The sequence below is a fragment of the Apus apus genome, chromosome 3, assembly GCF_020740795.1.
Source record: "Apus apus isolate bApuApu2 chromosome 3, bApuApu2.pri.cur, whole genome shotgun sequence".
Taxonomy (NCBI): Eukaryota; Metazoa; Chordata; class Aves; order Apodiformes; family Apodidae; genus Apus; species Apus apus.
In genome coordinates, this window is record NC_067284.1 from 66,884,995 (window position 1) to 66,912,715 (window position 27,721).

The window sequence follows — 27,721 nt, forward strand, 5'->3', positions numbered from 1 at the left end:
TTCTAAAATCCATGTAAGTGAACCTGAACAAAACTCCAGGTCTTCCAACCCCAACCACAGAGTACTTTGCAGTAATGAATTTGCTTCATGTTCTCTGGTTTGAAATGCAATTACATCAAAGACCATAGCAGAAACTTTAATTTTGCCTTTAATTAAAAACTCATTTTGCTGTGTAGTGCTATCTGGAGTATGAAAGAACACATGACGGTAATTGTTATGTGAGTTATAAATTAATGATAAACTACTTCTTTCAACGTGATTTTTAGTCTGAGCCTCCTAAGGACATCAATAAAACTGGGATCACGTAACGTATATGGGCACAGGAGGAAGCCCTGTATTTGGAGAAAGTTTCAGTACATTCACAACTGACAATAAGAACCAAATGCAGTGTTTCAGCAGTCATGTTCCAGGCATGTCCTCATGTTCTGATGTCCTTCTGAGAGGGAAGGGGGAAGTATATGTATATAAGTAGTAAATATGAAGATTTGATTCTTGAAAATTAAAGGTTCAATGGAGAGTAATGCTAATATGATCTTCCTAGGGGCAGTAGAAATTCCAATTTAGTATCTTGTTTCTTGGTTAAAAATGGAAGAAAATATGTTTCCTGACAAATCTTCAAATATTTTATTAATAAAGGGAAATATTTGTCTAAGATTTCATGCTGAATCTTGTAATTTAAGTAAATGGTGTTTTTCCAGTGTGTGAATTAGGGCTCGGTAGATACTGAATATGTATCACTGGTCTTGTGTTTTTGGGGCTTTTTGCTAACTTTGAGAGTGAGTCAGTATTTGTAATCAGTTTTAAATAATCACTTTTATTTTTAATTTTCTACACAATCTTTTATATTTCAAAGGCAATTGCATCTGAATGCTGCACCTAATATTGTTTGCTTTTTTCCTGACCTTGTATTACTCCTGTTGTCTTTTGCATGTGATGCAACTGAAGGTATTTGAAATACTTCTTTTAAACTTAAGACTGTTTCATGTCCATTTTGATTTCTTTCTGTTTATGTTAAAACATATCTCTGAGGTGAAAACAAAATGAAACTACATTTTTGGCATCCTGCTATACATGAAATTGTCTAGAAGCTTTGAAAGAATGTTTAACTAATATGATTTATGTTGGGAATTTCCAGCTTCTATAATATGAGGATCTTGTAGATGACGTTTGATCCAGTTCAATTAATATAAAATAAAAACCTCCTGGCAAGATATTCTTTTGATATAAGCTGTTGTGTATTTAACGGAGAAATGTAGGTTTTGTTTTGTTGGTTTTTTTAACATAGTTTAGCCTTTAGGAAGCATTTTCAAAACTCCACCATTTCAAGAACATTTAGACAAGAATCCTCAGCCCTGACATGTGAGTGAATGTGAGCATGGAGATGAGTACCTCTTAAAGAGTTGTAGAAGAAATAGAAAAGCAAGTAGAAAGGTGTGGGCCAGTCATCTAAACTGACACAGTGCCTGTACTGTTACATATGCTGCAGAAGGGTAAGACCTTCCCCCGCTGCCCCAAACTATATTTGTTGGTTGTTGACAATTTTTAATATAATTGGTTACTGGATTTTAACCTCCAAGACTGTAAAAATAAGCATCTCATGTACAGTTGTGTAGAACTGTACATGAGATAAGTTAAACTTGGTTGTTTTGGGTTTGTTTTTTTTTTGGGGGGGGAGGTTTGTTTGCCTGGTTAGGGTTGGAAACATTGGAGGGGCAAAAGTGTGCACCATTTTTAGAGGCTGAGCAATCCTAGCCTTGTAAGATAGTGGTCTTATAATTCATGAAGGCTACAGAAAAAGAAACTCTTGCACTCCCGGTGGTTAAGTGTTGCAAATGGTCACAGTATTAGGGATCAAAAGAGATAAATTACTTGTTGGCTGTTATTTGATGTCTGGTAATAACACTATTATTTTCAGACCTCCATGTTAAAAGCTAAAGTACAAGCAGAAATCTTTGTGCTGGGTTGAGGCTTTGGAGAGAACTCGCCCACTTGAAATTAAGCATCTGTGCAAAGGCTGAGTGCGGTCTTCACATGTGTGGAAAGTGCTAAAATGAGTAATTGTGTTGTTTTTTTCAGCTGATTTTGGAGACTATAATCAGTTTGAATCTCATGACTTCCTTCGAGAATATGTCTTGTTCCCTATGGTGAGTTCCTTACCCTCCTTTTTTGTGGTCTTCTGTGAATAATTCCTCAGTGCCTCAGAGATGGCTTTGTTGATAACAGAGTAAAAGCACCAGTGCTGAGCTATTAATAGTGGAAGTAAACTTTGCTCCTCAAAACCTGCAATGTACTTGATTGTATCTGAATGACTATATGCTTTGGAAATTTAGTCCTTTTTTTCAGTTCCTGTTAAGCCTCCACTATGAATAGGTGACAACAAAAGAAAAGTACTTCATTGAATCAAAAAAGAATTTGCAGCTGTTTAAGAAGGTGTATATTAGCAGTACTGCAGAATTAGTAACATGGCATAACAAGGGGATATGAAGACTGCTGATGTAGTAAATGTTCTGTCACAGGCCAAATCATGCAGCCTTTCCTCAAGAAAATGTGAATTTACATCAACTATTAGACTGAAGTGAAGCATGAATCAGGTCTTCTCAAAATGCTCTCCAGGGACTGTGCTGTAAATTTGGTTTAAATTTACATTGGAAGCTAACAAATAATTTGAATGCTGAGGGAAGTGGTTTGGGTCTCTAATGGTGTTAGAAACTCAGGTGACAAATGCCAAGCACTTGCAATCCATGACAATGAGCCTCTCTGAGAGGAAGGATTGAAAGGTAGGGAAGCCTGCTGCGGTTAAGGCTGGCCTAATCTTAGATTAAGAAGTTCATCACCACAAATCTGGAGTGTAGGTTTCATGAAATGTAGAAGATCTTGGAATTCTTTCTAACTGGAAAAGAAAATTTGGAAGTGGGGTGGGGTTCTGATGCCCTAAGTGTAGCTGCCTAGAAGTTAAGGCATCTGGTTTCCCTCTGCAATTAGTGGAGTGGTAGAGGGAGAATGATTCATCTCACGGTAATTTGAAGGCTTGAGAAAGGCACTTCCAGAAGCATTTAATCCCATTTACCAGCTCTGTTTGCACAGGAACTGCAGCAGATAGTCAATTCTCAAGTCCAAAAGGGGACAGTTGCACAGTGTCTTCAAGTGAAAGTGTAGTTTGGAGCTGGTAGACAGACCTCAATACCAACTGAAAAAAAAGAGTCAGAAGGAAGATGGGGAATTAATGAATGCATAAAGCTCTGAATATGCCTTTTTATAGCTAAAATGTGGCTTCAGTACTGACCTTTCACTAGGAAACTTCTGTTAGTCTAAGCAGTGGAGCAGGATTTCTTTAATAGGCTGCCTTTATCTATTGATAAGTAATTGATGATTTTTGTATAGTTGATGGCTTACAAAGTCATGTACCGTAGCCTAAGCAGGAAAGATGGCCGCAAATATAGACTGAAAATGTCTTATCAAGCTGCCACTTTGAAAATACTGAACTTCTGCAAAGTTATTTCAGTGTTCAGAGAAAAAAAATAGGGGAGGGTTTAGGCCTCCAGATGAGCTTTCAGGAGTTTAATTTCTATGTGTTTCAGCAGTTTACTCTTTGGGAACATTTCCTAGAACATCCATTTTTGAGTCAGCTGCCTACATAGTGTTGTGGTCAGCTCTCTTCTGTTTTTCATGTGTTCACTTTGTGGTACCCCACCTTTCATCCATGCTATTATTTCTAAAATTAACAAAATCAGCAAACTGTCCACTTCCTACCGTCTTCAGAAGCCTACTCTTTAATCAACTGTTTCTCTAGAAATTTCTTTAACTACTTGTCTTTGCTCTTCTGGGGAGGAATGGATAATGTTATAGTAAATATTTCACTGCAAGTTCAGTGGCAGTTGCTAAGTGCTGCAGATATAAACTAGTCCTGAAGCAAGTGGGAGGATTTGAGTGAAAGAGCCTCCAACAAGAACGTTGCTATAAATTCGTAAGTGAAGTGAGCTGGTGGGTGAGGGAGGGGCAGCTACATTTGTACTGTTTGATCTTGTGAGCCTACAATGTGTGTCAAATAGCATTTCTTAGGCAGGGAAAAGAACAAAGTTATGTACACAGTACACCCCACAGGTGCGTAGCTGTGCATAGGCATGTAACATGCCATTTTTCATTAGCACGCTACCACTTTCACATTTTTTTGTGACAGAAGCAAATATCAGAGGGAGGGCCCCATTCAGCAAGAAACAGGCAGTGTGTTTAAGTACACTACATGCAGCCTTAAGGCTTTTTAAAATAAAAATGAAAACGTTGAGGTTTTTTTTAAGAAAGCTTTTCAGTTTCCTCTTTTGTTTTTTTTCCCCTAAATTTATGAGCAGGTTTTCTTGATTAACTTGCTCCCAATTATTTCAGAATTGTTTCTACCACACATTATTAAACTTGCAGAAGATAAACATTTCTGCTCAGAAATATGTTGCAAGCATAAAGCATGTTTTATTACATATTTGAAGAGGTAGCAAAACTTTGTCCTTTTTAAGATGGTGAAGGGAGTACCTGGTTGCAGGACAGAAAAGAGCCATGACTTCATTTTCCATGGTCTATGTATTATTTTGTGCTGTTTTTAAAAGTATGTTTAGACTTCCAGGTGTTTTTAAAGACTTGTTTGGTCCTTATCCACAAAAAAGTCCCTTGTCCGTGCTCTATTTACTGTTCTCTGTTTTGGAATAATAAGCACTTGACCTATATTTTTTAAAGTATCTTTTTATTCTCCCCCAAAAAAGACCTTAAAAACCCCAGACCTTCATCTTCTCCTTGCACATTTTTGGCTTCTTGTGCTCTGAATTTTCAATGCAGTTGGTGATAGAATCTCTCTCTTTAACTACCTGGAAAAGCATGAACAGGAAACAGTCCTGAAACATCTGCTGTCATCATTCTTGTCTTGTGTTTTGTCCTGTCTTTCTTTGGTTGACTAGTTTTACTTCCTGTTTTTTCAGGACTGGACCCAGGATGAAGCTGTCTTGGAGGAGCTGACTCTAAAGGTTGCCCAGGAGCACCGAACTCACAGGTAAGCTTAATGTGTTAAGATTCAGATTTCAGACTTTTTTTTTGGTCATCATCCTCCTAGGACTTCCCTTCCTCCCCATGCTTTTCTGGCAGGAGTAAACTATCTTACTATTATGCTACATCTCACTGAATTTTTAATTAGTCTGTTACAAAATATTACCTGAACACAAAATGTCCAAGGAACTTAATCCCAAATAAATGAAGATTTCCACCATAAGGATTAATAAGCATGTGTAACACTACATGTCCTATGTAGTAGTCTCCTTTCTCTTCTTGGTTTCATTTAAATCCTGGTAGTGAAAGACCCTGTGACTTTATTGGGGGTGGTTCAAGGGTCTATCCAAGGGTTTTCTCTTGCTCAAAAGAGAGGGGGTACACAGGCTCTTGTAAGTCTAGTTGTGGAAAAGATACATACACTCCTAGCTCATTAACTAGTAGCAGCATATTGTATTTGGTAGGCACAAACACCTCCTTTGTAAGCAGGCTTCTTTCCTGTCACCTAGGTGTTTTGGTGGTCGAAGTATTCAAACCTCTGGAGTGCTGTTCTTAGAAAAATGGCAGTACCTATACATGATAGGAAAAAAAATTGTGTGTCATATTATGAATTTGCATTTAAAGCTTTATTACATAAAATGTAATAGGAATATTATGTGGAGGGTGCAGCACTCCCTGTTACATGACAGCAAATGGTTGTAAAGGGGCAAATACCAATCTCTGAGGCAAATCTCTGTCTTTCAATGCATGCTTAGGCCTTTGATGCAACCAAGGGATTAGCTTCCAAGCTGGTCATGAACAGGCCTGGTTTAGTCCTTCTCTCTCTGTCATGGGCTACTTGTGTGATCCTGGTTAACTCTCAGACTTGAAAAGAAAGATTTCCCTCCCCTGCTGTGCTCTTTATTGCCATATCTGTAACACAAAGAACAAATACTTAACTTCAGCAGGTAGATTACATTCTACCTCCTTTCTCTCCATCTTTCTCCCAAGTATTTGTCTGGTTCTTATATTTCTATTTGTAAGCTGTAGTAAGGAGGAGCAAAGAGGAGAAACCTTAATAGTGGCCTTCTTTTGAAGCAACTTGCAATCTATTCTGACCTGCCTTTGAGAACTGAAATCTGTTTGAATTCCTGAGCTGTGACAGCAGCATGTGTAGACACGTGTGTAAAAGTTTTCAGGTGGTGTGTTCCCTATTATGAAAGAGAATCTGCTCAAAATTTGATTTAGTGCCTGTGTTTTGAACAGCCAACATGAAAATGTAGGTCTTTCCTTTTAAGTGATTTTAAGCAACTTCAGTGGATTTGTATACTACTTATGCAAATTAAGACCCTGATGGCCCAAATTTGCCATCCAGAACTAGACACAACTTGATGCAATGGCTTGATGTTTTAATAAAGCCTGGAAAATATTTGATGTGTGCAGAAAAAAACGAGTACTATAATCAGCTCTGTTTGTTCCTCCTGTAATGTGAACTGTTCTTTGTACTTTAGTAACATCTGTAAAATTCCTCCCCTTCCTGGTTATGATCCTAGTGTTAAATGTTAGTTTTGTGTTGTGCATTTCTAGGCAGCATCTCCGAAGTGTCTTCTAAAGTGGTTTGTGACTATCCTATTTTTTGTGTGTGTGTAATATTGAACCATTTGCTGCCTTTTGTTACTCTAATTGCAGTGGCATTACAGCAGCAGAAGCTGAGCTAATGTACATCAATGAAGTGGAGCGCCTTGATGGGTTTGGACAGGAAGCTTTCCCTGTGAAGGTCTGTTGGTGTGCATTATAAAATAACCTCTGAATCAAGCAATGCAGGAGGCTGCAGCGACCTTTGGGTTGTGTGCAAGTCATGTTTGCCCAAAAGAGACAGGACTTGCTTTGCTTTTCTGGAGGGTGAAATGTCTGCTGGTAGTTTGAATGGACATTGCAGCATGTATCTTTGGTGTCTTAGACCTGTAGTGTTGCTTCTCTTCCACCAAAATCCTTTTCACAGGAGAGGCTGCTGTGTGCTAGGGCCTCCTCGCTTGGGAAGCAGAGGTGCTTCTTGCTTTTTCTTGGAGTGCTGCCTGAAGGAGACTGGCTGGGCTCAGCTTTGCTCATCTTTAACAGGATAGGAAGATAAGACCTTTTCATTTAAACCTCATCTGTAAGGTCCCTTCCAACCCAACCCATTCTATAATTTCTTTCTAAGTTGCTATTTACAAAGCATTAACTTTTCCTTAGTTTCTTACATGTCCATATATCCGCATTTAAAATTGAGGGGGGGTTTCAAGGTTTATTTTGCACTTGTAGTTACTTTCCCTTACCTGGAAGCCCCTTTCTTCCATGGATGGTCTGCCTGGCCTTATGGAGGACCTGCCACGGTGATAAAGTTGTACAGAGAAACTAAAAACTGCTGTTACCAGCATGACCCATTTCTCTTTGCTAACCAACCACAGCCAGTGTGAATGGTGGACTGCTAGGAGTTTTTCTGCTAGTTAAAGTTGATTTGGAATTTAAAAACAGAACAAACAGAACCCCAAACCAAACAAGTCTTAAAATTGGTCTTAAGGGACAGAGCTGAATGGCCAAAAAAACCCTACTCAACAACAAAAATTATGGAATGTTAATTGCCAGTGAATGAAATAATTTAATTCCTCAAATTAACTGGGATTAATGTCTCATGCTTCTTCAAAGGATTTGTGTGCTGGAATTGTCACTGGGTATTATTGCATGTTAATAAGATAAGTCTGAGCAGGAAGATACCCTTGTATCAAAGAGCAGCATGCTGGCCTTGAAGACCAATAGAAGTGCTTTAAAAGGAAAAAATGAGAGACCTCTCTTTTTTTCCTGGTAGAAAATGTTATTAGAAATATATTTGTCTTTTCTTCCTATATAGATATACACTCATGTATATGTGTACAAATACATACATTTTCCCCATTTTCCTAATCTTTTTGCCTTCTAAAGCTGCCTCTGGGACAAGACAGAGGAATGGTCTAGTCCTCTAATCAGACTAAACTGAAGACTGTTAGCCATAGGACCTCTGCTGACTTGTAGTATATGTGGAAGAATGCAGCACTGAGAATCAACACATAGGCTGGGGCTTGAAAATTGGCATCCTTCTTTTGTTTGGAAAGACCTAACACTTAGTCGTTAGAAACAGGTGCAAATACTCCACTGTTGCCTTCTGGAGATGGAGTACAGCAAGGCCAGGAGAGGAGCTCTTATCTGATCTATTAAAATGCAGGGATACCTGATGGTTTCTAGAATTTGCTCATAAATAGCGCATTAACTTCTCTCATATCCTTTCTTTTAGCAGTTCTTTTTAACCACACTCTTTGTGTTAGCATGATTTTTATTTACCACTTTAAAGTGTTAATCAATGGCTATATATATATATGTATAAAAAATCTTTAAGGTCCCTTCCAAGCCAAACCATTATATGATATGCAGCTGAGGGGGAGTTGTGTTTGCTGTTAAGTGTAGAAAACCCTCTTTGTCAACAGCATTAAGCTTTTGTAGCAAAAAACGAAAAACAAAACCAAAAAACCATGCATTTTTAAGAAAACAACTGATTTCAAAATGGAACAGGAGCATGGTTTTCGAACACTAGCCTGCAAGGAGACATGGGTAGGCATAAAACCAATAGAACTTCTGAAAAATAATGCAAGAATTATGCGGTGCATACAGATGAATTTTCAACCCAGTAATTGGAAATCAACAGAGGATGTATCTGTGTACAAGTACTTTCTAGAGTGACATGCTGTGAACTTTTACAGAGAGTACTTAAAGGAGGAACTGTGAAGGGTATAGCCTTTGAGAGGGATTCCATCTCCAGGTGTGGTTTTCTGAAATCTCGACATGTTTTAACAGGTGACTGGAGAAGTGCTGTCAACTTGGAAGGGGACTGTTCCTTTTAGAAGTCATATGGGCTCTAGTAGCTATCTTTACACTCATGGGAACTGTGGGGTACTACACAATGAAGCCCAGTTTGTGGTGTGCTTGTTTGATAGAGGAGAACCCTGGGCTTGTTTAGCCTTTGTCTGTTCTCACTAATCAGCTGAATGAATACAGTTAAGTGCTAACTGCTTTGAAATAATGAAAATCAGAGTCCAGTCAAGCAACAAATATAGGTTAGTCAAGGGTTAGTCTTGTATCCACCTTGAAGAAGGGCTTCTGTTTGGTTGTTCAGCATGCATTCATATGCACATATTGGCCAGTTTTCTATATTAAATTAAATACATATGCTTTCTTTGCAGGATAATCATGGAAATGACATACACCTTGGTATTTCCTTCATGGGAATCTTCATAAAAAACAGAATTGGAAGGACAACTGTGATCTATAGGTAAAAACTAGGGGCTTCTGTATTTAAAGCGAGTATCTTTTCAGCGCTCCACGTGTGGGGTTTCTTCCTTACTTAAATATGTGACTTCAATAGTGCCAATCCTCTAACTCAGGAGTAGTCACCTTGCTGTTTTCAGGATTGGCTTCTTGGCTGTAAGAGAAGTGATAAAGAATAATTTCTGATGTCTGTGAATGGCTTTGACAGCAAGAAAGACATAGCTGTCTGTCATGTGTCTTGTTCTACTACAAGACTTTGATCTCTTCTCTTTCCTTGCCTTTATGTCTGCTTCTTTGATGCTTCTCAATGCAAATCTGTTAAACCTCACAGTTGGCAGCCTAGGCACTCAATATTGCTGAAAATCTGTTTGCCATATTTAGGTGCCCGGCTGAAAAAAAGCTGAACTTCCTCATTCTGTAATTTTGAAAATCCTGGCTATGTGACTTATTTATTTGTTCTGCTCTTTATTTTGCTCATTAAGAATTACATAAGCCTTTCCATTAACTTTCTTCAGTGGATTTTGTTACTTTTTATAAAAGTTTCTCCTGTATGAAAATGTTTCTAGAAATCTCTATGATCCTAGCGAGTCTAGGGTTTCACTCGTTCATTCCTTTTCGCTGCTGCTCTGGTGGGTATTTCCATTACTATCAGTGTTAACTCAAAGTAGATTTTTAGTAGTCCTTGCTATTAGAATATGAACATTTGTGCAACCAAAAAATTGTAGTTTATGAAGAGCACTAATTTTTGGTCAGTAGCTAAGGCTTGTTCTGGACTTAAACTGGAATGTTGGGGGTTTTTGCCTTTATTTAGTGTTAAAAAACTTTAGGGCTCAATTTTCCATATAGCTGATGTTTTGCACATTTAATTTTGGGAAGAAATTAGATAATCCTTTAACTGTGCCAGGTGACAAAAGCAAGAAGTTTCTTTACATGTAGAAGTGCCTATTTGGTGCAGGGATCCCTACTCTTTGGAAATAAGCACTTCAAGCATCCTGCCATGACATGAAAAGGAATGCATGCTGCAAACAGAACAAACAAGTCCTTTCGATCCCCATGGATTGCATGCAATGTACGCAAATGTCTGTCAGCTATTTGTAAGAAGATTATAACTCAGATCTTGGGTAACCTGACAATTACTTGGAAGAAAAAAAAAAAAGTTTTCAAATGTAAAACCAGAGTATTAACATGGTATGCGTAGCCTACATAACTATGTTGCCAACTTAACCTTCCTTAGGAAGAACTGGCACTGGAGGAAAGTTGAAAACAGCATTTGGAGAGGAATGGCTCTGTTAAAAAAAATAATTGAAGATTTGTATTCCATGTGGCTAAAATCAATCAGTTAAAACATGCCACAGTCCAGTATAATGTTTACCATTACCTTCTATTTTGAGTCTTTACGTTGGTGTTTTTAAAGAGAGCTTCTAATTCTTCTGCTTTGGTTTAAGAGCTGAGTATCTGTTTCTCCTTTAATCAGAGCATGACTTCCCTATTTTCCTGACCATGTTGCTTCACCAAACAGCTACTGAAAAGCTTTCCCATAAAATGAGGCTAATGTTGTCTAAGGGATTCTTAATGTGTTTGTGAAATGTTTGAATGTATGTGTTGGCAAACTCTACCACATTTTTTTACTCTGCAGGTGGAATGATATTGGGAATATAGCACATAACAAGTCTTCAATTGTTCTAGAGTTGATCAACAAAGAAGAGAATGTGCTCTTTCACACAGTAAGCAAAAGATCTAATCAGTGTCATTAAGAAGCTTGCTTACATAAAAAAATAAACCTTTAAAATGTCACTTTCCCAAGGGGACTTACTCACCATAAGCCCTCCCCCACCAAAGTTTACATTTTACTTTATGCAGAGAGTGAAATTAACTTTATTTAGCTACCAGTATTTATATTCTCTTCCAATCATCCCAAAGTATACCATGCTGGGAAGTCTGCAAAAAAACTGAAGTGCTTGTTGGATGGAAAGCCCTCAGTGCCACACTACCTTTCATGCTGGCATAAATATAGCAGCATAAGCAGTTGTAGAAACTGGGCATAAGCTACCATGCATGCACATATGGGAACTTGGAGGGCTGCAGAGCTGTTCTGTGCTATTTAAAATCACATCTCCTGAGGCCAGTATAGAAACTGGACCAGCAAGCTTGAGCCATTTTTTGGGGGGATGGGGGTTGGGGGTTCTTGTCCCTCCTCCCCTCCCACTGTGACCTAGCAGAGAAGTGGCAGCATGTAAAGGCATGCCACTGTATTTCAGTAATTTAATGCCTTCAGTCCTCTTGAGGGCACTAGACATGTTCTTGGCAGCCAGATTCTGTACATGATGGGCCTTACCAAGCATAACTGCAATTGAATTTTTAAAACTCTTGTTTGTTACTTCTTGGTAAGAATAACAAAATACATGATTATATATGTTTATTTTTTCCTATTTTGTCTTGTGTTTAAAGGATGATCTTGAAAATGCCAAATATATTTCACGTCTGTTTGCAGCAAGGCATAAGTTTTACAAACAGAACAAAATCTGCACAGAGTGAGTAGTCTTTCTTTCAAGTTGTTTTCTGACACGCTGCTTTGGAATTGCTCTGAGTTCTGGTGTGTCTGGTTTTGTATGTTTTTTCTAGTCACTTGTAGCAGTTATTCTTTTTCCCCTTTCCCTTTTTTTATTGTTTTGTTTTTACCACCAGAAAGAACAAACGATTAAGAATGAAATTTCATTCTGAGCCTTGTGAGTCTTGATGCTCTCCAAATAGCCAAATCTGACAGTGACTTAAATTGAAGCCCTTGGTCTCTGCCATTCATAACCCAGAGTATTAGTGTAAACTGGAGGGAAAGGTGACATGTTAATGTGCCCGAATGTAAATTGCAGTAGCATTCTGAAGATGCTGTACCCGTCTAGCAGCTGAGGTTGGTGGAAAACACAGGTTGTCATCTTCTAATTTGAGCAGTATAATTTATCTACTACTTATGTGCACGAAACAAGGGAGGACACCTGGGAATGTTAATCTATATAGCTATACTAAGATGACACAGCAGAGACTGTAAATCTGAACCCAGAGTTTCCTTTAGGCTCTACTTTGAGCACTCAGTAAGGAACTGGCCTTGAGCTAGCCCTCTCAAACTGGTGGATTCATCCAAACTGAAGGAGAAATTAATGAAGTTTTAGATATAAATCAAAAGTCAGTTTATTAGTTGAATGTTACATTTATATCAGCACACAGCAATTCTAGTTTGAGATAGATTTTGCTTTGAGAAGTTTAGAGTTCTGAGAGTTTTTCATGATGTGCAGGGTTTGTATAACAATGAGAACATGAATCCTTTGCACAATTTACCAGCTTAGCTGGAAAGATATGAAGAAGTTCCTCTCTAGCAGCAGCTCTAGTTAGATAAAGATGGACATCCCATCTGTTTAGCTGGGTAATGCCATCTGTTGGAAAATAAAGCCAGAATTACGAAGGTAAGATTGGAAAGTCTAGCTTTCTAGTATTACATATGCACTCAATATATCAACATATGGTGAGTCAGAGTATTGGAGAGACCAGTGAGGTGAACTGCATAGAATGATCTTTTTGCTTACAGAAAAGAGATGTTGATTAGATTTCAGTTGGCATTTACAGTTCTTAGGAAGAGTGGAAGACCAGGAAAGACATTTAGCAGCATATAATGTATTGCAGTAGTCCAATACTAAATTTAATTTTAATAGTTTCCTAGGAGTTGAGTTCAAAGGAAGCTTCTGACTGTCTCCCCTGTGACAGTCAAGAAAGAAAACAAAATACCATAGTCTGCCATCTTGGAATATTTCCCCTTTGAACCTATATGTTGGGGTCAGCAGAGAGGACTCTTCTTTTACTGTACATAATCCAGACTGCAGAAGGAACAGCTTTTGAGGATATTCATTTCTAAGCCCTGAGCCATAAGTATGTGGGTACCATGAATTGGGTCTATGTAGCTGCTTCAAATATAACTTACAAATATTTGGACTAATAAAAATGGAGAAAGTAATGAGGTCACTGAGTGAAGAGACAGGAATTTAAATATATTTTTGCCATTAGAACAGCTCTTCTGACAGTCTCATGTGGTATTGGCTTCTGTGTTAGAGCCAGAGATATTGATGACAGCATATGCCAATATGTTTTCTAGCCAAATAATTTTCCTGCCCTCTGTTAAAATGATAGTTTGTTTTCCTGTGTGCATTTCCTCTAATCGCACATAACATCATTCACCAGATCAGAAACTGTAAGAGGACAAATTCCACCTTTCCTCTCTTCACGTAAGCACTGTGTTTCTGCCTCCTTCAACTTGTTTCCATCCCTTCCTCTTTTTTCCCCCCTCCTACACTTCTTGTTCCTTTCACTGCACCTGGCTACTCTAACACTGTATGTGGCTCTGCTAGTATTATCTAACCAGTACTTTTTTTTTTTTTCCCTCCTGATCTGTGCACATTGCTTTGGAGTGATTGCTATGAATTTCATAAAATTGTCATTGTTTTAATGTTCACCTTAAGTCACCTGAGACCCTGCTTGTGTGCCATGTTCATTTTTTATTGCTTAAGAGGCTTGTTTGATTCATTTTTAAACCAGAGGTTTTTTTTCTTATGTTTCCAAGTAAGCCAAATAGGAAAATGAGCAGAAGGCATGTCTGTTTTGGAACGGGAATACTTTCTGTATTTAGAGAAGACCTGAATTATTTTTCATTGATTCATATTTTTTTAAAAATCTCATTAATGAGCAGTACTTAAAGATTCTTCATCTCTTGTTTTTCCCATTCATTCTTAAATCAGAATCAAAACATTGTAGTTTCTAGTATTTCTCTTTTCTTCCACAGACAATCAAGTTCTCCTCCTCCTATCCGACGACGGCCAACTTGGAGTAGGTCATCTTTGGTATGTTCCACAGTGGGGTCTTTAAGAGTGTCTATACAATTTCTAATGGGATGGGACATTGTGTAAAGTGGAATACTTCCTAGATTTCAAGTAAGTGCATGAACACATTTATTGCAGGCAGTATGATTGGAATGAGTTTAAAGGGTGTGGCTGCCCAGGTTGATTAATTTACCTGAGTAATATCACCACTGAGTGTTAAAAATTAGTCTTCAAGGCATTACATTTGTATTTGCCCTGCAGAAACTGAGCATCTTTTCTGCCTGGTTGAGGTTATTCAATATGTAAAGAAAATAATCCTCCAGGAAGAATTTGAAGTATCTTGTGCTGTATACATCAAAACCTAGTCATTACACAATTTTACAGTTTCTCCCTTGGTGTTTTTTCCATTCCTCTTTTTTTTTTTTTTTTTCTGGGTTAAGAGCCTATTTTCTGTTTGCAGTTACTGTGATTTTAAATAAAGTTATTATTATCAGTACAGTACAATTGAGACAGTTTTTCTTAAACTGTATTTGTTTCCATTTAATGAATCTCCATAAATACTTTAAGTTTGACAAAACTGGATAACTTTTTCCTGAAGTCTTTACCAAAAACATCTGGGGGAATCTTTTTTCCCCAGTCAGCTCTAATGACAGTTCTTGAACATCTAATATGCTAGTATTTCTTACAGTAATTCAGAACTCCTTAAATAAGAGTAGCAACAGCACTTCTGGTTGCTTAGATGAAGGGCAATATCATCTGTGTGCAAGTTGCCAGCTTTTGTTTGTGATATAGTTTGTGTCTTTGTACACCTTCCCAGACTGGTACCTCCATTAGCCTGTTGCTGTGAGGTGGAAAGCTGATGTGGGCAGGAGTGTTTTCTCTCCATATCCCCATGGTTACAGCTTGTGAAAATGTTCCAAAATTAAGCTTAATTGGGTACTGATATTAGTATAGTTTTATCTTTGTGGATTTCAGCACAGGCTGTTTTCCTGTGTGCATGAGATCTGAAAGTTTTGTTCTGCAGTTTTGTTGGCAGGAAAGCTGGTGTATCTGGCTGTGAGTTTCTTTGTCCTTTCATTCTTAGCATGTCTCTAAGGTGTCACAGGCTGTGTGTTACATTCTCTAAGGCATATTTACAGTTTTTTGGGTATCTGCTAGTTTGGTCCCTGGAAATGATTGAGAAAAATTGAAGGTGAAGAAATGAAATGTGTTTTGCATTCTTATGCTGTAGCCTCAGATATATCACAAGGGGAAAAAGAGAACTGCCTTCTATATGGGATATGAAAAATGGAAATCTTCTTTTTCAAAGGAAAAGCAAATCCTGCTGCATCTTTATGTTTTAAACATGTGCATGCAACAGGTTTAAAAAACCCCACAAAGTCTCAGAAGATCAAGAAGAGGAATGTGTGCTCATCAATTAAAAAGTGAACTGGGCTGCTAACCGTTCATAGTGAACTTTCAACTGCTTTTTTCATAATTGTTTTGTGAACTTGTTGGAACAGTTCTCTTTGGGGAGAAAAAAAAAAAATCACTCCTGACTGTTGTCTGCACTGTACATACTTTCATACACCTACCTATTCATTTGTCATGTATGGTAATAAATCAGTAGGCATAAATGGGAAGTGAAGTGGAATCTTTGGGGTGAGGCTCTGCCACTTCACTAAGGATCATGTTTGTTACTTTCAGATTAAGATCCTTTATACAGTTTTGGCATCATGGTGAACCTGTTTTTTATTAACTATTACTTTAAAGCCATTTAATGCTGTTTCTTTTTCCTATCAGGCCACCCAATGATAGCAGTTTTCCAGCAAAACCTCCACAGTGTAGGGAGCTTGTAATATGATTATATGTTTAACTAACTGATTAAAAAAATACAAAAAAACCAAAGTTATTCTTAAGCTGGATGTTGATGTTCTACAGACCTCAGGCTTCTCCTGTTTTGTCAGAAGAGGCAGATGGGCCTTCAGAAAAACAAAACCAAAAACCCACCAATACAGAAAAGTCCCTAATTTCTTGCAGGTAGTTTCCATAACATCTATCACAAAGAAAACTCTCTGCTCCATATCTATGCATTTCCAGTAGAAGTCACTTCTTCCTTGCACTTTTCTTTTGCTCCCCATTTGTTAGACTTCCCATCATCTTGGTTTGTTCCAGGCTAAGCCCTGATACTCAGGTTGTCAGCAGCAGGGTCCTTTGCCCAGATTGTTCAGTGAAAACAGGGGTTTATGCCCATGGAAGTAATTGTTGTAGCAGAAATATTTCCTGTAATCTTCCAGCTTGGGCTTAACACAGCTGTTTTGTATGCAAGAATTCATATGTGTGCTCAGTTTCCTTGATTCTCATTCCTTCTCGTTTACATAGAAAATGTAAATTTAACCCCTTCCCCACCCCCTCTACAGTAGCTAACTTACGTGGTGTTCATTATGTGCATGTGCATGCAAAGGTAAATTATTTGGTGTTTCTTTTTTGCCTTGGGCATCCGCAGTATTCCTTAATAATTTCAACTACTTAATCAGCAGAGATGAAAAGCCCTTATTCCACTTAGAAGGAAGACACATTCACAAGACAAGTGTCTTACTTCTCTTTCTGCTTACTTCATGTATCGAAGTATGTTTTCATAAACTGCTCAGCGACACCCGAACAGGACGTTACAGTGAAGGTGGTAAAATGTGTTTGCAAAACGCATCGGTGTCCCAGTGAACAAAGCTGGTCAAACAACTTCACCCGTGATTTATTTTGCTGCAAAGGATCCTGCTGATTTAATGCTGAATTGCCCCCTGTGATCCTTGTGTTAAAAAGCTTGTTGCAGTGCAGATTGTTGGAGGAAGGCTCCAGTTCATTATCTAGGGAATATGATATTTATGTAGTTTGGAGAGTTATTTTAAGTCCATATGTGCTTGTATAGCAGGGTTCTATGTCCTTGAATTTGTTCCATCTCCTGCTTTTGTCCCGATTGGGCGTTTGTTTTGTTTTAATTCTTCAAGGGCAAGGGCTTGCAGTAAACTTTTGAAAAATTATAAGTGATCTGGGAGTCTGGGTTGTTTTCTGAAGTGGTTGAGTTTGAAGGAGTCTTAACTGGTCAGCTTTGGGCTCCTTAACAAAATTCATCAAACAATTTACAAAATGCCTTTCTCTGTTCTGTAAAGAAATGCCAAACCATGTGTCTTTGGCTGGGTAAGAAAGAGCAGTATTCAGTGGAAAGAGCATAGAACTGTTTTTCCCATTTCAGCTGCAAAAATTGTAGCTAATGAAGTTCCTAATGCTTTTTTTCCTTGTGCTTTTATTTTAGCCAAGACAACATCCATTTATACTGCCTCCTATGCATGTCCAGTGTGGAGATCACTACACTGAAACACATAATTCACAAGGTACTCAAAACATGTATTTTTCCCTCTAAGTATTCAATATTGTGTGGATGCAAAGAAGCTCCTACCCCTTATGTCTAGATTTCTATTGCCATCATGGTTAAATGGGAGTTGCTGCTGGAGGAGAGCTAGCAATTTTATAGTTAATGTTGCAGTAAGTCTTCCATTTAAAGTCCAATTTCAGTTTTCAAATTCCTCTGAAATGTCTGTGCATGAGTATATGGACCTTAAACTTGGCATTCCAGTTCACTGAGCTGAAAAAATAATTTCTAAAGGAAGTATGATGGCTGTACTCAAAGGCTGTGCCAGCTGGGGCCAGGGAGAGAAATGGAGTGAGGGAAAAGGAAACAGCAAATACCTTTTACTGTAGGAGAAATCATCGTGTCCTGGTCATAAAGATGTATATAGGTAGTATTTTCTGCTGATTTTTCACCAATGTTGGCCTGCATTGTTACCTTACAAATTAAGGAGGGTTAACTATTTTTACCCCCCCATTTGACGAATAAATTCTCTTAAGAGGTCATACCAGGTTACTTTGATCAAGACTGGGAATGGAGCCCAGGCCCTAAAGACCTTGAATCTCACACCCTTAACCACACCACTTCTTGGGATACATGCAGCCAGGTCTCTTAGGCTGTGTTCTTTGCCATTCGTGAGAGGTACAGCTGAAGTGCTCTCACCAGCATAGGAGCTCTCAGTCATACCTGACAGCATTTTAGAGTTGTGGTGGTTGGACTGATTTTAAAGTAGAATTTCTAAGTTTTGAAAGGAGCCATTCAGTACTGTTCCTTGCATACAGTAGAAAATTAGACTTAGTGGCTAGTACTGTTTTACTGTGAAGCTGAGGCTCTGAAGTAGGATATTCTCTATTTTAGAAAAATTGTAAAGCTCCCTTAGTTTTACCACAGACTTCTCTATATTGTTGAAGAACATGAAGCTGATTTCATACTTTTGGGCACCACTACTCTTTTCTTACGAGATTTTTCATCACAGACAGTCTTGCAGTAAAGGTGTAATTCAGTGCATAAAATTTACTATCTTGTTTACATCTCAGATACTCTTTGCTGAAGCATTTAATATTCTTTAGCACATCTGTACAGTGATTTTTTCTTTATTTTTTGTTTTCTTCTGAGTCTTGATCACCTTACTGTGTTGTAAGTCAGACTCTCAAAAGAAAGTCTGGAGTAGGTTTTCCAATTCCACAGACCTCTACTACTTCAAATCACAGACAGCAGCAGTACATCAACAGAAAAACAAGAGAATGTTTAGATTACGATAGGCTAGCAGCACTGGATTTTTGAGGTGACAGTAGCAGAGAGTCCTTCCAGGATGCTGAGAAGGGAGATGCCCCTTTATTCTTCCTTGCCACCCCAGGCAAAGACACTTCCTCTCTTTCCCCTGTTATGTCTCCCTGAAGGATCCGAACTACCATGTTTTGCAAACTGTTCCGAGTGTTTATAGTAGTAGCTTTGTTTTGGTTCTGTTTCAGTGACACAAAGATGCTCCCAAGACCAAATGTTTCCTGCACATGTACACTAAGCTGTCTCTGATATTGCTGGTGCAGACAGCATTTGAAATTTTCACAGGATGGTTTGAGTTGGAAGGGACCTTAAAGATCATCTAGTTCCAACCCCCCTGCATGGGCAGGGACACCTCCCACTAGATCAGGTTGCTCAAAGCCCCATGCAACCTGGCCTCGAACACTTCCAGGGATGGGGCTTCCACAACATCCCTGGGCTACCTATTCCAGTGTCTTACCCCCCTCACTGTAAAGAATTTCTTCCTAATGTTTAACCTAACTCTCCCTCTTCCAGTTTTAACCCATTCCCCCTTGTCCTCTCACTACAAGCCCTTGTTAAAAGTCACTCCCCAGCTTTCCTGTAGGCCATTTCAGGTACTGGAAGGCTGCTGTGAAGTCTTGTTGGAGCCCCAACTCTTTCAGCCTGTCTTTGTAGGAGAGGTGCTCCAGCCCTCTAATAGTCTTTGTGGCTCTTCTCTGGACTTTCCCCAGGAGCTGCATGTCCTTCTTATGTTGGGGGCTCCAGAACTGGGCTCAGAACTTCAAGTGGGGTCTCATGAGAGCCAAGTAGAAAGGGAGAATCACCTCCCTGGACCTGCTGGCCATGCTTCTTTTGGTGCAGCCCAGGACACGGATGCCTTTCTGGGCTGCAAGCGCACATTGCCAGCTCATGTTGAGCTTCCTGTCCACCATCACCCCCAAGTCCTTCTCCTCCAGACTGTTTTTGATCCATTCTCCACCTAGCCTGTATTTTTGCTTGGAATTGCACTGACCCAGGTGCAGGATCTTACACTTGGCCTTGTTGAACTTCATGCAGTTTGCATGAGCCCACCTCTCAAGCTTGTCAGGGTTGCTCTGGATGGCCTCCTTTCCCCCAGCGTGTTGACCACACTGCCCAGTTTGGTGTCATTGGCAAACTTGCTGAGCCTGCACTCAATGCCACTGTCCATGTCGCCAACAAAGTTGTTAAATAGCATCAGTCCAAGTATGAGCCCTTGGGGAGCACCACTTGTCACAGGTCTCCATCTGGACATTGAGCTGTTGATCACAACTATTTGACTGCAGCCAGTTCCTTACCCAATGAGTGGTCCATCCATCAAATCTGTACCATTCCTGTTTCGGTACGAGGATGTAACGTGGGACAGTATCAAAAACTTTGCACAGGTCCAGGTAGATGACATTGGTTGCTTTTTCTTTGTCCACTGATGCTGTGACTCCATTGTAGAAGGCCACCAAATTTGTCAGGTAGGATTTGCCCCATGGTGAAGCCATGCTGACTGTCAGCAATCACCCTTTTCTTTTCCACATGCCCTAGCAGAGCCTTCAAGGAGGATCTGCTCCATGATCTTGCTGGGCATGTAGGTGAGACTGACTGGTCCATAGTTCCCGGGGTCTTCTTTTTTTCCTTTCTTGAAAATGGGAGTTATGTTCCCCCTTTTCTAGTCAGTGGGAATTTCTCCAGACTGCTAAGACTTTTCAAATATGATGGACTTGCAACTTTGTAGGCCAGTTCCTTCAGGAGCTGTGGATTAATCCCTTCAGGTCCCATGGACTTGTACACCTTCAGGTGGTCATGAACCTGCTCTTCTCCTACAGTGGGGAGATCTTCCTTTTCACAGTCAATGCCTTCACCTTCTATAACTTGCATGGTGTGACCAGAGCCTTTGCTGGTGAAGACTGAGGCAAAGTACTGATTGAGTAACCTCAGCCTTCTCTGTGTCCTGCATGGCCAGTTTCTAGTTTCCTTCTGAAGTGGACCCATGTTTTCCCTTATCTTCCTCTTATTGCTGACATACCTTAGAAACATTTCTTGTTGTTCTTAACATCCCAAGCCAAGTTCAACTCTATCTGTGCTTTGGCCTGCCTTACTCAATCCCTTGCTTCTCTGATAAATTGTCTGTACTCTCCCCAGGATGCCTGTCCCTGCTTCCACTCTCTGTATATTTGTTTTTACATTTAACTGTGTCCAGAAGCTCTTCACTCATCCACACAAGCCTCATGGTGCTCCTGCCTGCCTTCCTGTTTGTTGGGACACATAGCTCCTGGGCATGGAAGATGTGAACCTTGAATATGGACCAGCTTTCCTGGGCTCCCCTCCCCTCCATGACTTTGTCCAACAGTACCCTACCAAGCAGATCCTTGAAGAGACCAAAATCTGCTCTCTTGAGATTGAACTTGCTTTGCTTCTTCCTTGCTGCCCTCTAAGGATCCTGAATTTGAGCATGTCACGGTCACTGCAGCCTAGTCTCTTGTTAAGACTTACATCATCAGCCCATCTCTGTTGGTGAGAAAAAGGTCCAGCATAGCACCTTTTCTCATTGGTTCCTTTACCATGTGGAGGAGGAAGTTGTCATCAGTGCACTCCAGGAACTTCCTGGATTGCTGGTGCTTTGCTGTGTTGTCCCTCCAGCAGACATCGAGGTGGCTGAAATCCCCCCATTAGGAACAGGGCCTGTGAGTGCAAAGCTGTTCCTATCTGCCTGTAGAGGGCCTCATCTGCTCTGTCATCCTGGCCTGGTGGCCTGTAGCAGATCCCCCTCCAAATTTTGTTAACATTGAATGAGTGCTTGTATGTTACAATTGTCAATGTCTTTATCTCTGCTCTACACAGATAGCATTTTCCATGGAAATGAGGAAACTTTCTACTGTAGGTCTCAGACCAGCTTGGACAGGTGTCCGATGGACTTCAGCTACTTGAATGGTAATGGACCCAATGGGAGTGTATGCAGTGCCCACAGCATGAACTCCCTCAATCGCTCACAGAATTTCATCCAGGCATCTCCAATGTCCTCAAATCTGAGCATCCCTGGAAGTGACATCATGCGAGCAGACTATATCCCCAGCCACAGACATAGTGCAATTATAGTTCCCTCTTACCGGCCAACTCCAGATTATGAAACTGTCATGAGGCAAATGAAGAGAGGGGTGATCCAGATGGATAGCCAAAGTCAGTCTTTGAGGAATCTTAATATTGGAAACACACATGCTTATAACCAGCCAGAAGACTTAGTTTACAGTCAGCCTGAGATTCGAGAGAGACATCCTTACACGATCACATACGGGCCCCAGGGTGGCGGCTACAACAAGCCTGTTGCCCCCTCTGACCAAATGAACCCTAATAACGCTGCCCAAAATAAGACAGCAGCCAGTGCCATATCCCACACCGTCAGCACGCCAGAGCTGGCTAACATGCAGCTGCAGAGCAGCCAGAGCTACAACACAGCTCACATGTTAAAGAACTATCTCTTCAGACCCCCACCTCCATACCCACGCCCACGTCCTGCCACTAGCACGCCAGACCTAGCAAGCCACCGGCACAAGTACGTCAGCGGGAGCAGCCCTGACTTGGTCACTCGCAAAGTCCAGCTCTCAGTAAAGACCTTCCAGGAGGACAGCTCGCCTGTTGTCCGTCAGTCGCTGCAGGAGGTCAGTGAGCCCCTCATGGCAGTGAAGCACCATGCAGCTGTGAACAAGCGCCATAGTTTGGAGGTCATCAGCAATATGGTTCGTGGTATAGAAGCCATGGCACTAAAAACTTTAAACGCTCCTCTGCCCCGCAGGAACACTTTGCGGGAGCAGGTGCAGCCAGAAGAGTCTGTTCAATTGGGGCATGAAGTTCAGCAAGTTCCTCATTATCATCACAAAAAGACATTCTCTGATGCCACGATGCTGATACACAGCAGTGAAAGCGAAGAGGAAGAAGAAACCCCAGAATCTGTGTCACGGATAACGGCCCTCCATGAGAACATGGAGTACAGTGCTCAGCTGCAAGCTGCCTTGGCTAGAATACCAAATAAACCTCCTCCGGAGTACCCTGGGCCTCGTAAGAGTGTCAGCAATGGAGCCCTGAGGCAGGACCATGTTAGCATTTCTGTGGCCGTAGCCAGGGCCAAGGCCATGAGGCCAGGGCCTTCCAAAGCCATTAGCGTCTCTCGAACTGATCAAATGGCAATAAACGGGTCTTCGCTGGGGCCCTCTATCTCAGAGCCTGACCTCACGAGTGTGAAGGAGCGGGTCAAGAAGGAACCTGTCAAGGAAAGGCCTGTGTCTGAAATGTTTTCTATTGAAGACAGCATTATAGAAAGAGAAATCATGATGAGGGTAAGTGCCTTCCTCTGTTGCAGTGGCTTCTTGGAAGTTTTCTAGTCCTACAGGTCAGTTTCCGTAGCAGAAAGCTGTTGTATCAGTGAACTGTGGGGAACATGTGGGAACACACTGATTTGCTTAAGGTTAGGAAATACAATATGGAGTGCCATGTACAATTTGGTTTCATGGGTCTGTTTGGCCCCCAAAGGTGCTGGTCCCATGCACTACTGCTTCCCCCACTGGTGATTTGGCTGCTGGCCAGATCCAAATCTGATTGAGCCAATGGTGCCACCACCCTGCAGCAATGCCAACCTGAGGTGGGTGGCAGGGCACACAGCTGGGTACTGAGGAGGGTGACCCCAAAGCCCCCCCTTGGCACCTGCTCCCCCTCTGCCTGCGCTGTTCTGTAGCCCCTGCAGATCTAAGCATGAGTTTGAAAGGTACTTGCAGAGATGGGTGGGAGAGGGTGTTTTGGCCTTCGTGTTTTATGCCAGGGATGTCAAGTTTAGTATCACATAGTATATAACATAATGGAAACTCTTGAGTTTTTCAAATTGTCTCTTTGATTGTCTGTGCTGCCACTCTGTATAGCATAGTTATCTGAAAAAATCACTGCTAGCTCTGGATTGTCAGTTTTGCCAGTAACTGAGTGAGAGACCGCATAGCTAATTACGGAAGCAGCAGATGTATAGGCTGGGTGGTTGAGGATCTGGATTGTTTATTTTTTTAAAAACATACTGAAGTATGAGAAATGGGTTTATTTTACACTTGCAGCAAATTCAGGAATAAAAAGTACTTAAAGCTTCAGTGTGGCTGCAAACAGTGGCAGAAATATGAAGGGTGCTCTCCATTTGGTGACTTAGAGATGTGCTTGATGTAGCACTCTAGGGATAACAAAGTGAGTGCCATTGTTCTTTTTTTCAACATTGAGCTCTGAAACAAAAACAATTCATGAAACAGATTAATGAAGCATCTAAATGGTCCAGAGTAGAAAAGAATTTATGTACTGGATCAGTAACTAGTTAGATTTAAATACTACAGTGTATTTACCAATAAGATAATATTCTGAACATATGCACCATGCTTCCTGTTTATTGGTGATCCTTATGCTAATGTAATAGTTAGCAATCAAGCTTAGGCTGCTAAATTATATCATGGAGACTGAATTTACTCCTTGCAGAATCTTAAACATAAAATAGGTACTACTATAAAATGTAATCTCTCATGAATGAATACTGCAGATGCTCATGTAACAACAACCATAGATACGCTCTTTTTATCTTCTGATGAAAGAAAACATATTGAGAAGCAGGAACCCAAAGGATTTTAGGGTGGAAATCAAGGTGAGAAGAGTGCTTAGACATGTTTTTGAGTAGTCTTCTTCTGAGTAATCCTTCAGATCAGCCTTTGGCCAACAGATCCTTTTTTTGTTGTTGTTGTTTTGAAAGTATAGGGTTGGTTTTAGCAATAAGCTTTTAAGGTGGTTTCAGCCTAGATCAGCAGTCTTGACACATCCAGACCTTCCTTTTGTCATAGGAATCATATGTTATATTAGTGGTAATTTGATTACCTTGATCTTTTAAACACAGAGTTCTCTATTTTACCTTGCAAGTAGTAATAATAATAAAATTCCCAAACAAACCAAAATACTTGCATATTCCTGCTTTCTGAAAGCATGAAATAAAGCAGGTTATGTTTGGATTTTTCTTTTGTTTTTTTTTCATTATTTTTCTGATTTATCTTTACTTAATGCTCTGGAGGAACTCAGTGGTGAGGAAGAAGCTCATAGGCTTTTGAAAAGTCAATCTATTTACATATGTCTGAGGGTATTTAGGCTTGGTAATGAGTTTCCAGGAGCTGAGTTTGGCCTGTGTGGTGACCACAGCTTTCATATGCATACTGGGAACCAGGCTTTCCTTGTGCTTTTCTCTCCTTCCAAATTGGGCAGAAAGGACTCTTAAAGAAATGGAATAAAATATCCATAATTCAGCTCCTTCTGGAGATGGTCTGTCTTCTTGCTTGATGTTTCAGCTCCCAGTGGCAGGATTAATTTAAAATTCATACTTGGTTTCTCAGTGTTGCAGCATACTATGATGCATCAGTACAATAAATGGCATTCCTCCCTGGCTGCTGTCATGGCCAGTTTCTGGGATTTTTGAGCTCAGTTTTTAGTGCAAGATATATCATGGGTGCTATTTGAATCACCATAATGGCTGAGTGCATCAGAAGACTTCTCATTTTAAGTATTACCATCACAGAAGAGAAGCAACTGTCCTGTGTTTTACTGTTTGTTGTAAAAGATTGAAATTATTGCTTTTTTTAAAGGATGCCTCAGGTATCTTGGCTACGGTAGCGTGGCTTTAACATAGCAGGGTGATGCTTTGTGTGTCCTACATTCAGAATAATGTTTGCAGAAAAATGCTTGAGATTGTATTTGTATGCCTTTTGATGGCATGTAAACTGTATTAAATGCTGGGATTGCTTCTTTGAAATTAAAATTCTGTGCTCATGTAGGAGCAGGCCTTTGAGGAATAACAGGAAGAATAGAGTTTGTATTTGAATTTACGATGCTAATGGTGATCATCTGCATTCCTTGGCCAGAGAGTTGCAGATTTTTGAGATTAAAAAAACATTCCAGCATTTTACTGGCATTATAAATAATCACACAGAGATGAAAACGTGCCTTTTCTTGCCAAAAGAATCTAGAAAAGCAGAAGATGGCAGGCCTGGAGGCCCAGAAGAGGCCCTTGATGTTGGCAGCACTGAACGGACTCTCAGTTGCTAGGGTTCCAGTGCCAGAGGACAGCCAGGATGAAGTCGCCAAGGTGCCAATGGATGAGAGGGTAAGATAGAGTCTCATGAAATGTTACTCATTCCCTTTGTTCCTAGCAGCATGAAGTTTCTAAAATATTAAAATTTTATTATAAATGTGAAAAAAAATTTCCTAAAAGCTTTCAGAGCCATTAATGGACAAGGTCCATGGTTGACACTGGTGTGTCCTTGGATGCTGACAGTGTTAAACATCTTGAACGTTTACTGAATGTGGAATTCAGTGAAAACTGAGGCTGTTCATTTTTTCACATGATCATACAATGTCATACAAGATCAAGCCATAAATCTTAACATTTTGCACATTTTTCACTCAATCAAGCAGTCCTTTCTCCAGTCATCTTCCATAGATACCATCTTGCTTGTTCTGTTACAACTAAAGAATTCAGTTAACATCTCCAACAGGATTAAATTAAAAAAAATAAAAATGAAGAATTGTTTGCCTCCTGATGTTTGCATATGTGGGTGTGTGCATGTATATAGAATTTAGGAAATTAAAAACAGTTGCTGCTATTAAGATTTGAGAGACATATTTTCAAAGAAGCTTTCTGGATAGAAATTCACAGCCTTGTGTTGTCTGGTATGCAGACGACAGAACTTAGCCTCTGCCTGTACATATGTGGGGTTGTGTTCAACCACAGAAATTGAACATGTGCAAGTGAGGGAGTATTTGGAAAATGTGAACCACATCACACTTCTTGTAGTGTGATCTTCCTAAAAAGATAGATTTAGAATATTCTTATAAGTATCTGTTGTGGTGAAATCCCATACCAATTCATACACAACCAGGATTTTATTTAGCATCATTTTGCTTTTTATGTCTTAAAAAAATGTGGAGGTGGAATGTAAAAATGTGGAATTTACTTGTGGTTTCAGTCAGTAGGAATAAGACTCTGTCGTGTTTTCTCAGACAACTGCAACCAAAAAAAAGAAGCAAGCACTAGAATGCTATGACTATATATTGAAATTCAAATACAGATGGATGGGTCTAGTGGTAACATTCTTCCAGGAGAAGTTAATGGATTGATGTTCCTTTTGTTAAATCTTAGTGCAAAATCTTGAGGAGGAAGTTGGAAGAGGGGATGGTGTTTACAGAATACGAGCAGATTCCAAAGAAAAAGGCAGATGGGATTTTCACCACTGCTGCCTTGCCTGAAAATACTGAGCGCAACCGCATCAGGGAGGTCGTCCCTTATGAGGAGAACCGAGTAGAGCTGGTGCCAACCAAAGAGAACAATACAGGCTACATCAATGCTTCACACATAAAGGTAAAAGCTTTCTTGAACTTTGCTTTGCAAATAAAGGAACGTTAAAGCTTTGTTTGCATTCTTGGGTGCACAGCAGCATTTCTGTAACTCTGGGAATTCTGGAAAGGTACCTGAGTCAGAATGCATCATTGTACCTTGCTGTCAGCATGGGCATCTCTCAAGTCCCCTGTCAACTAATATGCGTAAGTTGATTTATTGGCTGGAGTCTGGGAAGTCATTTTAGAGAGGCATCCATCCTTTTTTATGTCCACCTCTGCCAGCTGGTTGTGGAATGTCTCTTGGTTAATGTGGGGAGAGATGTCATGTTTCTTAAACCTCATGAAAATGTGTTAGAACAGCCCCAATACCTCCAATGTAATACAGTTGTTATGACCCTGTACCTGAAAGAAAGAGCAGCTAAGTTCAGGGTAAGGAGATATGACTTCTAGAGAGGAATATATTCAGAGTTTCCACCAG

At 40.0% G+C, this 27,721-nt stretch overlaps 1 protein-coding gene across 3 annotated transcripts in view; it reads left to right on the forward strand.

Annotated features, from left to right (window-relative positions):
• The window catches only part of PTPN14 (protein tyrosine phosphatase non-receptor type 14), a 116,094-nt gene that overhangs the window by 73,717 nt on the left and 14,656 nt on the right, over positions 1-27,721 (forward strand). For all 3 annotated transcript variants that reach the window (XM_051612977.1, XM_051612979.1, XM_051612978.1), the window contains exons 5-15: positions 2,077-2,144; positions 4,962-5,032; positions 6,694-6,781; positions 9,255-9,343; positions 10,976-11,063; positions 11,788-11,870; positions 14,162-14,219; positions 17,488-17,566; positions 21,694-23,183; positions 25,868-26,011; positions 27,047-27,265. In XM_051612977.1, the coding sequence (XP_051468937.1) occupies positions 2,077-2,144; positions 4,962-5,032; positions 6,694-6,781; positions 9,255-9,343; positions 10,976-11,063; positions 11,788-11,870; positions 14,162-14,219; positions 17,488-17,566; positions 21,694-23,183; positions 25,868-26,011; positions 27,047-27,265 (2,477 nt within the window). The remainder of the gene's footprint in view (positions 1-2,076; positions 2,145-4,961; positions 5,033-6,693; positions 6,782-9,254; positions 9,344-10,975; positions 11,064-11,787; positions 11,871-14,161; positions 14,220-17,487; positions 17,567-21,693; positions 23,184-25,867; positions 26,012-27,046; positions 27,266-27,721) is intronic.